The 11,445-nt window shown below is 36.4% G+C and overlaps 1 protein-coding gene across 1 annotated transcript in view; it reads left to right on the top strand.

Annotated features, from left to right (window-relative positions):
- The first annotated feature begins 530 nt into the window (after window positions 1–530).
- The window catches only part of tom1l2a (target of myb1 like 2 membrane trafficking protein a), a 20,793-nt gene continuing 9,878 nt past the window's right edge, over window positions 531–11,445 (top strand). Inside the window, exons 1-9 of the mRNA XM_016238513.1 lie at window positions 531–568; window positions 4,605–4,683; window positions 4,988–5,137; window positions 7,647–7,781; window positions 7,877–8,038; window positions 9,560–9,676; window positions 10,181–10,314; window positions 10,530–10,572; window positions 10,783–10,791. Of these exons, the coding sequence (XP_016093999.1) occupies window positions 531–568; window positions 4,605–4,683; window positions 4,988–5,137; window positions 7,647–7,781; window positions 7,877–8,038; window positions 9,560–9,676; window positions 10,181–10,314; window positions 10,530–10,572; window positions 10,783–10,791 (867 nt within the window). The remainder of the gene's footprint in view (window positions 569–4,604; window positions 4,684–4,987; window positions 5,138–7,646; window positions 7,782–7,876; window positions 8,039–9,559; window positions 9,677–10,180; window positions 10,315–10,529; window positions 10,573–10,782; window positions 10,792–11,445) is intronic.

Below are 11,445 nucleotides of genomic sequence, written 5' to 3' on the forward strand. Positions count from 1 at the left end.
GTTAACAAACGTTGGTTTTCACGAGACTCACCGGCGCATGCGCAACGCTGACCTCATCCTCCCAGAACTGCTTCTGTGTACAACTGCTGGCGCAAGCTAGATTAAAGTGATTATTATGTTTTGAATATGGATATTTTTCTTACAAAAACGCATCGATTCGCTACAGGAGGCCTTTGTTCACCCCCCGGAGCCATGTCTTTTGGACAGAAGCAATGCAACACCTGCTGAGTACAACGATAGAGCTTGAAAGATCAAAGACAATTTTTAATATAACTCAGACTGGATTCGTCTGAAAGAAGAAAGTCATATACACCTAGCAACAGTTACAATGCAACCATCATGATTATGGATAAATAAGATAAAACTAGGGATGCACTGATATGAAAATTTTGGCTGATACCGATAACCGATTATTCTTTATTTTTGAAAGCCGATAACCGATATGTTGGCCGATAAATCTATATCCAAATTGTTATATACTTTTTGAGAGCCTGATTACAAAAAAGGTCTCATCATTAAAAGCCACATCCATGGAGATCTGTGACATCATTAATGAGACCGAGGAAGGGTGAGAGAGCAGCACACAAACACACTCGCTCACAGCGCCTGCTGATGACTCACAGCGACTCTCACTGACTCAGCCAGTACGACAGAGCCGTCTGAGCAGCAGACTGACTGGAAATGTGCTGTCGTAGCGTTGTACTCCATTCTAATGGGTTCTCACACTCCCATGTGGCCCTGTTTAAAGCTGACATTAAGAAGCATAAAACTTATATGACTCTCTTTCTTTCTTCTGCAGTTTTGTCTATACAGTGAAAGTCCAAACTATTTACTTTCATTGTATTTTCTTTAAAAAGAAAAAAATATATATATATATATTTTTTTTTTTTGCTTCATAGAAGAAATAGTCTTAAATGTACAACCTTGGAAGACAACAACTGTTAGAGTGAACATTTTTATTTCTCTTATGCTCACCAAGGCTGCATTAATTTGATCAAAAATACAATAAAAACAGTAATATTGTGAAATATTATTACAATTAAAAATAGCCATTCTCTGTTTGAATATATTTTCAAATGCAACTTATTCCTGTGATGCAAAGCTGAATTTTCAGCATCATTACTCCAGTCTTCAGTGTCACATGATCCTTCCAGATTTCAGGAAATCATTCTGATATACTGATTGGCTGCTCAAGAAACATTTATTATCATTACCAATGTTGAAAACAGTTCTGCTTCATATTTTGTCAGAACCGTGATACATTTGTTTTTAATGCTGTCAAATGATTAATTGCGATTAATCGCATCCAAAATAAGTTTTTTTTCTTACATAATATACTGTATGTGTGTGTGCTGTGTATATTTATTATGTATATATAAGCACACACACATACAGATTATATTTTGAAAATATTTACATGTATATATTCGTATATAATTTATATTATATAATTTAATATATAAACCTAACATATTTTTATTAAATATATGCATGCATGTGTGTGTATTTACATAATATATGTGTGTGTACTGTGTATATTTATTATCTAAACAAAAACTTTTATTTTGGATGCGATGATTAATCGTTTGACAGCACTATTTGTTTTAAGGATTCCTTCATGAATAGAAAGCGCAAAAGAAAAGCATTTATTTGAACAAATCTTTTTTAATATTACAAATGCCTTTACTGTCACATTTGATCAATTTAATGCATTAATTACTTTTACTTAAAAAAAAATAAAATAAATAAAATTAAAAAAAACTTTTGAAAGGTAGTGAATGTAGTCAAGTAACCAGCTAGATGAAAACCAGTCACAAGTAGTCACAGTACACTTGCAGTTTTATTTGGTAACTGTCTCGGCTGACCACTTAGATTAATGTCTCTGCTGTTCCTACTCCATATGATTCTTCACTTTCTCTTTTTCTCTCACACACTCTGTCGTCAGACTGGCACTACAGGCTTGTCTCTGTTCTGTTTGAGGGAACACAGGACTCTGTTGTGCTCTACTCTGTTTGGGCTGTTTTTTTCTTGTTGCTTTCAAAGTTGTGGGTGTTTTGAAAAATGTAAACAATCTTTCGTGTTTTTTAATGATGCATTCCATTATTAGCATAAACGCCTCTTTAAGCAGAATTTGTCAGACTAAGCATACATTTAGAATAGTGCGGTCTTAGGCTATAATATTGATAGAAAGTGCATTTAAGTATTCATTATTCAAAGTGCCAGTCAATTCTGTCCCATGCCGTTTTAATTTTCACTTCTGCTATTTTGTACTTCCCATAATGCAAGAGAGTATTACTATAGTTCCTCCTCTCTGGTAGACTTTTCTGCACATGATGGCTATATCTATATCACATACTTCCCTAGTATCGAGTAGGTGAAAAACACAGTAGCCCCTCACTGCAGAACACAAGATCCAGGGGGCGTGGTTGGATCCACATCTAAGGGGTGGAGATTGGTAGGTTTAGGGGTGGAGATGGGTGGGTTTAGGCATCAGGGGGTGGAGACAGGTGTAAACAATCTTTCGTGTTTTTTAATGATGCATTCCATTATTAGCATAAACGCCTCTTTAAGCAGAATTTGTCAGACTAAGCATACATTTAGAATAGTGCAGTCTTAGGCTATAATATTGATAGAAAGTGCATTTAAGTATTCATTATTCAAAGTGCCAGTCAATTCTGTCCCATGCCGTTTTGATTTTCACTTCTGCTATTTTGTACTTCCCATAATGCAAGAGAGTATTACTATAGTTCCTCCTCTCTGGTAGACTTTTCTGCACATGATGGCTATATCTATATCACATACTTCCCTAGTATCGAGTAGGTGAAAAACACAGTAGCCCCTCACTGCAGAACACAAGATCCAGGGGGCGTGGTTGGATCCACATCTAAGGGGTGGAGATTGGTAGGTTTAGGGGTGGAGATGGGTGGGTTTAGGCATCAGGGGGTGGAGACGGGTGGGTTTAGGCATCAGGGGGTGGAGACGGGTGGGTTTAGGTATATGTAAGGTGGGAGGAGTTGGATCTGGATCCAACTTGTGTTCTGCAGTGAGGACCATCTTGAAAAACAGTATGTGAAAAGACTATTCATTAAAAAAAGTAGGTGAAACCTAACCAGATGACCAACTGCTTCCTGTGAGATCCAAATCTGATTACCATTTTCCTAGATGATTAGTGAATGGCAGTAAAGCAGCACACATGACATTGACAACAAAGCAAATGTAATACATCTGTATTTCATTCATATTAAATATAACATACTTTTTAGTGGTTGCGAAGTACTTGCTTATTCAAAAGGAGTACTACTGTGGGAGTATGCAATTTGAGTCTGAGCAAATTTCCTTTTTAAGACAAGTCAGTTGGCGGACATCTTCATGACAGTCCTTATCAAAAATTCTGATTGCTTCTTTTAACTATGGTGTGATATTGAGCATAATTTCTCCTATTCATTTTTACAGTTAAATCGTCTCTACGTTGAGTTCAGTTTTTAGTAGCTGATGTTGTTGTTCTTGCTTACGAAAGCTTATAAAAAGACGACATGGGAGCTTTGATCCCACCATGGGAGAAAACAAAGCTGGGAGTTGATGAACTTCCTGTCAATAAATTACAGTGTGTTTTTGTAAGAGGGCTTTCAGTAGTGGCGGATTGAGTCTTTTAATTCCTATCATGAGCTCACAGAGTGATCTGCTAAATTGCATGTTATAAAATGGATAGTTATGATCCTGGGTACTGATTGCTCAATCCAGTAATGCTGAAATACACAACATAGAAACGTCTATGATGCAAATCAACAGCTTTTTACTGTAGCTACTTGTAGGGGTTTGTTCAAATCCTTTACCCCAAGTCTGAGCAATACAACTAAAAATGGGTGAGTGTGAGACAGCTACTTCAATAGAGTATGTTCATATCAATAGCTCTATAAAGCCTGTTCACACCAAGAGCGATAACTATAGAAGTAATTATTAAAGGGATAGTTCAGCAAAAAATTTAAATTCTGTCATTAATTACTCAACCTCATGTCGTTCCAAACCCGTAAGACCTTCGTTCATCTTCAGAACACAAATTAAGATATTTGTGATGAAATCCGAGAGCTTTCTGACCCTGCATAGACATCAACACAACTGACACGTTCAAGGCCTAGAAAGGCAGTAAGGACATCGTTAAAATAGTCCATGTGACATCAGCGGTTCAACCATAATATTATGAAGCTACGACAATACTTTTTGTGTGCAAAGAAAACAAAAATAATTTTTATTTTGGGAATTTTGTGTGAAGGCGGACGATTTTAGTCTCGGTTTGAAAAGTGACTTCTGAGTGTCATGTTACATTATTTACAATAGACATTGGACCTTTTTTTCTTGTGAAATTTGCCAAAATATTGCTAATGTAACTGTAAGTGTCTCACTTAAAAAAAAAAAAAAAAAACAATAAAAGAGAACAGTGGAGTCCACACCACAACTATAAACAGTTTTTAAGAGCATTTTTTTCTCAGCCGATGAATGTTAAAAACATTGACAGCTTATGCTTAGAATAAATATACTGTTTATTTCTGTTGTGCGTGTGATAATATAGTATGGTGAGCTGTTGTCAAAACTGTGTGCCCCCACAGGCCTAAAGATGCCATGCGTGCGGTGAAAAAGAGACTCAGTGGCAACAGGAACTTCCGTGAAGTGATGCTGGCTCTAACCGTGAGTGACAGTGTGCTGGACATTCTCTTACTTTCACATAAACCCTTGTGTTCATACTGTCATAAATGAAGGTGGAGGAGCAAAATCTGGTTTTAAGTCTGGTGCTGTGCACTTTTAATAGTTAATGACGAATGAGTACTTTGTAAACCCCACTTCAGGCCTGCCGGAGGCTATTTTGACTTTTGAAGAAGGTATTTTGTGAGGATTTGAATGCATTATGCTCCTGTTTTGTGTGGTCATCTAAGAGCTTCAGCTTGTCTAAATAATCAGTAATCTTAGCTGCTTGTATAATTGTCTTTTCTAGGTGCTGGAGACTTGCGTGAAAAACTGCGGCCACCGTTTTCACGTCCACATCGCCAATAGAGATTTCATCGAAGGTGTCTTGGTGAAGATTATCACTCCGAAGACCAACCCTCCTGCTATAGTACAGGACAAAGTGCTGTCACTGATTCAGGTGAACTGAGTGAGGCAAACGGCCCAACCCAGATTACAAACTTCCTCCTGAACTCTTACTTTGTTTCTGCAATAAAACCACCACTGATGGCCGTTGCTGCATTCTAAGCATTTCCATTCAGAATGGGTGCGGGCTGGAAACTAGGTCTGATGGACTTGGTCTGTGAGGCTGCATGCAATTGCATTAATTCTAGTTGACTGGAAGCCATTACTGAATCAGACTGACTCAGTTTAGATAGATCGCTGACAGTTTCTTTGATGGTGTACAGGGCATAGCTGCATTTGCATTTTCTCAAATCAAATGTTTACATGGATTTTCAGCCTCTAAAATTTCACACTGAATTGTTTTTTTATTTTATTTTATTTTATTTAGTTTTATTTTATTTTATTACATTTTTGATTTGTCAACTACATTTTCGGGCCATCCGAGAACAAATGAATCAAATCCATCTTTATTTGATACTCTAACTCTAGCACTCTCTATTCTAATTCTATTTTATATATTTGTTGACTTGACCCTTGAACATGTGCACTCTCTTTTTTTTTTCCAGCTGCTTGTTTTCTTAAAAAAGGCATCTAACTTTAGCCTTCTCTATTCTTTTTCTATTCTATCGATTTGTTTTCTTTTTGTTTTATATATATATATATATATATATATATACTGTACTATATACACAGTGACAAATTGTGATTACATTGAATGTAATTTCACAATAAGACTGTTAAAATTAAGTTTTTTGGAAGTGAAAAACAAGTCATTGTATAATTTACAGTAAAAAAACAAAACAATCAAACATAAATTGACACTCCCACAATTCCTTGCATGACACTTCATATTTGATGTTTTTTTCATTGAAATAACTGTTTCTTCTTCTTATGTTTTTCTTCTTCTCAGTTGTGTACATTCGGGTTTTATCCTACATGTAATGTTGTTAAATTAATGTTTATTGCATCATTTCAGTATCATGTGTGTAACCGTGATGGTGTTTAGTGCTTGTGTGAATGACACTGTGCACATTCTACAGGTGCATCTATGGGGTATTGTCAAGAGGAAAATGAGAAACAAGAGACCAAAAAATGCAGATGAGCTGAAGGCCACTGTCAAAGAAACCTGGGCTTCCATACCACCTCAGCAGTGCCACAAACTGATCACCTCCATGCCACGCCGAATTGAGGCAGTAATTAAAGCAAAAGCAGCCCCTACCACGTATTGAGTACATGTACAATAAAAAATCAACATACTTTCCAGAAGGCCAACAATTCACTAAAAATGTTTTTTTTATTGGTCTTATGAAGTATTCTAATTTGTTGAGATTGAATTGGTGGGTTTTTGTTAAATGTGAGCCAAAATCATCACAATTAAAAGAACCAAAGACTTAAACTACTTCAGTCTGTGTGCATTGAATTGATTTAATACACGAGTTTCACAATTTGAGTTTAATTACTGAAATAAATGAACTTTTCCACAACATTCTAATTTATTGAGATGCACCTATATATATATATATAAAACCTTGCTACATGTACTGCATTAGGCTAACCGAGACTTGTCATAGCACTTGCATATTATTGCTTTTTTGTTGTTTTTGATTGCTTCTATTGTCCTCATTTGTAAGTCGCTTTGGATAAAAGCGTCTGCTAAATGACTAAATGTAAATGTGATCTTTATAACTACCACTATTAGACAACAAGTGTATCCCTAACATCCAGAGCATATTTTCTGCCAAATTTGGCAGTTATAAACATTTTCTAACCTAGTGTTTCTCAACCAGGGACCCAGGGCCCAATAGGGGCCTCAGCAAACTTCCAAGGGGGTCTTAAGATGACTTCAAATTATTTAAAGACAAAACAAGCTAAAAACAACAACAAAAAAGTGATTTCTTATATTAATTCACCCCATGACCATTTTTTTTAAATTAAGAAACAAGATTTCCACTGTCTTGAAAAAACTGGATATATGTGGAAGCCTAATTTTAAATTTCTAGACCTGGAAAAGTTATGTAAATTAATAAAATTATTGTAACTCTATGAAACTTTTTATAATGCATATACGTTTTCCTAGTTATGCCAAGCTCTAAAATACTTTATCGGGTCAAATTTGTGGAAGTAAAAGATATTTTTAAAAATACTTATCTAATAAGTCACGTAAAACTGTAAAACTCATGGTGCGTTTAAATATTGTTGTGAACAGAGGAGGGACCAGAAATCAAAAAAGTTGATCAATAACCTGCTCTAAACTATTCCATCTGCTTGGACCTCAATGATTTCCACTTGTGTACTGTAAATTTATCAAGAATGGCCATTGGCAAGAGTGATTAACAAAATTCAGTTTGCATTGAGTTGAGTTCCTTTTACCTGCTAAAAACCATGTATTGCTAATGGTTGAAAACTTTACCTGATAATGCCCAGTTATGTGTAAATTAGGAGTCACTTCCTGTGAGATAGCTCTTGTATAGTTCCACCCACTATACATTAACCAATCACCTCTCTGTCTTTGTGTTTCGGCCCAGGCTTGGGCAGATGCGTTCAGGAGCAGCCCAGACCTCACTGGAGTCGTGCACATTTACGAGGAGCTGAAGAGGAAAGGAGTTGAGTTCCCCATGGCAGACCTGGATGCTTTGTCACCCATCCACACACCACAGCGGGTGAGAAACACACAACACTCACAGGGTTTAGCAGTGGGTTCTTCAATATGTTTTCATTCATTTCGCTTCATCCTTTCTTGTGTGTGTCATTCTAGGGAGTCCCAGAGGTAGATCCAGGCACACACAAGTACAGAGCTCCTGCTCAGCCCAACACAGCATCTCAAACGGGGCCTAAACCTGCAGCTGCTGCAACAGCTGACTTCAACCCCACCCAGATCCCACCTGTATCGGGACCCATCACAGCAAACCCAGAGCAGGTCACACTCACCTCAGAATAGACTTTGCTGTATTCAGTGCTAAGATGAAATGTGTTGAAAACCTGTTCCAAAACCAATGAGCTGACTTGCACGGTGTCCTAACTACACGCGACGCACAAGATTCCCGTGACAAGCAATTTGGGTGTCCACACCAAACGCGACAAAATCAATCAAATATCACAGCCAATCAGAAGCGTGTGTGGGCGGGCTCTCTCTGGAAGCGCACTGCTCTCGCAACAAAATGGATACGTTTATAATCTAATTCATAAATATCAAACCTTTTAACATCATTAAATGTACATACTGAGTGCCTGATACCATCTTTGTCATGGAAAACGCTTGTTGGTTCGTGTCGTGTTCGCTGTTTTAACATACATGTTTGCTTTAATTTATTTTCATGATCTGAGATAAACTATCTGTTGTTGATTTCAGTATGGCTATAATGTCACACAAAATGATCTTCAAACCCACATTAGGCACGTTAACTTTGAATAAAGCACATAATCAGTACCTGAGATTATCACTGTCATATAGTTTGTATGTTGTTGTTCCAGGCGCTAACGTTACATCGCAGAAATAGAAACCGTTTCTAAAATAGAAATTTCACATGTCGCCGTCACGGCTATTTAGGACAAAAACTCTGATTAACATGAAAAAGCAACCTTTTATCACGCATCAGGTGTTATGGTACGAGCACACCAAAAGCAAATTTAATTATTTGCGCAAGTAGATTACATACAACGTCAATGCAAAGATGCGAACAGACACTAATTCGAGCCAGACAATGTGAATGACACGAATTGGGTGATGCGATTGCCGCAAACGCGTGATATATGCATCAATAGCGTCTTCCGCACAAGAACTTTAGAGGAAAAATCGCACGACACATTGTCGCGCAAGCCAATCAATGAAGATCTTATTGACACGTCTGGTTTGACAAGTCCAGTTTTTATCAGAAAATGCGATGATTTTATTTGTGCGAGTGACTTAAAAAAACGCTGTGCAAGTAATCTAAAGCGATAACGCGAAACAAATATTCGCTTCACTTTTGGTGTGCACACACCATTACAGCTAAAACCAGTTTATTGTGAATAATGCTTTAGAGATAATCTTAATCTGAAACATTTTCCTAACTTCCATGCAAATGTTTGGGGCATTAAGATTTTAGTTTTTTTTTTTAAATGTATATTCTTATTCAGCAAGCATGCAATAAATTGATAAAAAGTGACAGTAAAAACATTTATATATTTTTTTATATAAATATCACAGTTTCCACAAAAATATTAAACTGTTTACAGCATTTGACAATAATAAAAAATGTTTCTTGAGCAGCAAATCGGCATATTAGACTGATTTCTGAAAGATCATGTCACACTGAAGTAATGATGCTGGAAATTCAGCTTTGCATCACAGAAATAAAGTACATTTTACAATATATTCACATAAAAAGCAGTTATTTTAAAATGTAGAAATATTATTACTGTTTTTGTTGATTCGGAAGTGTTTTGTTTGTGTGTACAGATCGCAAGGCTGAGAAGTGAGCTGGACGTTGTGCGTGGGAATATTAAAGTGATGTCGGAGATGCTGACAGAGATGGTGCCGGGCCAAGAAGACGCCTCTGATCTCGAGCTGCTCCAGGTCCGAGAGTTTTCCCACTGCGCTCAAATCTTTTGTACAGTGAATATGCATATAAATGATGCCATATGTTTACCTAGAGCAGTTGAACACAAATTAAATCCAATGGATCTGTGGCCTAGCACATAGCATAGCTTCTCGGACATATTGAGCTGTGGTGCTCATGTTGGCTATATGGGTTCTAATCCAGCATGCAACATCCCATTCTCCTTTCTTCTCACCAAAATTTTCCATGTTCTTAATACGCACCACTACAATAAAAGACCATAGTAAAAAAAAAAAAAAAAGTCTAGATATTTTAAATCTAAACATCACCACAAGAGGGTGTAGCAATACAGTGTTTTAAAATAGACAAGCACCTCATCTACTTCATGTCTATGATTCTGTTCATCATATAGGTTTGTATGTACATTATTATGTCCTTTCTATACTCGACTGGGAAAATGTTCCATAATAATGCAAACTGATAAGAATAACAGCAAAGCTGAAGCGCATGTTGTGTGTCAGGAGCTGAACAGGACGTGTCGAGCCATGCAGCACAGGGTAGTGGAGCTCATCTCTCGCGTGTCTAACGAAGAGGTCACCGAAGAGCTGCTACACATCAACGATGATTTAAACAACAGCTTCCTGCGCTACGAGAGGTGAGAAGAAGTGTCCGTCACAAAAAGATTTCCCTCGTCAGCCTTTATCTGACAGCTCTCAGAGGAAGCTCTGACTTAACGTCTCCGCACTCAGCTCAGGCTTCCCTTTGATTTCCCTTCCTTTGCTCAGGGTCTGAAAACACATTAACATTTCTTTCATCTCCATCTCGTCACGAGTGTTTTTGATTTTTCATGGGCGCTCTGTGTTCTAACAGGTATGAGAGATACAGAGTAGGCAGAGCAGCACAAAACAACGGGGTGAGTTTGACACTGAAGTACTGCCTTCTGAACACACAAAATACTGTCTGTATCAGTATAAAAAAGTTCATCTTTTATTTGTTTGTCTTTGTTGTTGAGTATTTCATTGTTTCTTGTATGGTACATATATGCCCTGTGATAATATTTGTCTGTTAAGTGCATGCTCATGTTTTTTTATTTTTTTTATTTTATTGTTTGCGTGATGCTTAGCTGAGAGAGGCAAGTATGATGCATCATTGTGTAGATGTGAGTGAAGTTGAGTGGTAAACCAGTGTAATGCATTGCCTATTAGCTCTAGAGGTTTAGACCCTAGAAATAAAACTATTGTTTCTCATTGTCTTCATTACTTGTCCTGTCCAATATCAATGTTATATGCCTTGTTTCTCTAGCAATTCTTTACAGCTTTTCCATTACAAAAAAGATCTCCGACTCTTTAGTCTGAGAGAAGTGTAATCCTCACCTGTGTATGTGAATTTGCAGGTTTATTATATTTAACTTGATTAATGCATTTAAATAATTTAAAAGTATGGTAAATCAGGAAATTTGTTTATTAGTATTATTATTAAAGTATATTAATAAAATAGTATATATGTTATATAAAATATATTAATAATTGCAAATACAGGATTATATATATATATATAATTTATTTTAAACATACATCATTTATTAAAGTTATTAAATTTCATTTATTAAAGTTGTAATTAAGTATACTTTTTTCATAATCTTTTATATATTCTTCTATATATTAAGCTAAATTATTAATCTAAAAATACAATTGCTTAAATAAAATAAATGCAATGATATTCAAGGGCTATTTAATTAAAGGGACTATCCCCCCCCCCCCCCCTTTTTAAAACAAGGCTGTTTAAA

Source organism: Sinocyclocheilus grahami, unplaced genomic scaffold (genome assembly GCF_001515645.1).
Source record: "Sinocyclocheilus grahami isolate Dianchi unplaced genomic scaffold, SAMN03320097.WGS_v1.1 scaffold542.1, whole genome shotgun sequence".
Lineage (NCBI taxonomy): Eukaryota > Metazoa > Chordata > Actinopteri > Cypriniformes > Cyprinidae > Sinocyclocheilus > Sinocyclocheilus grahami.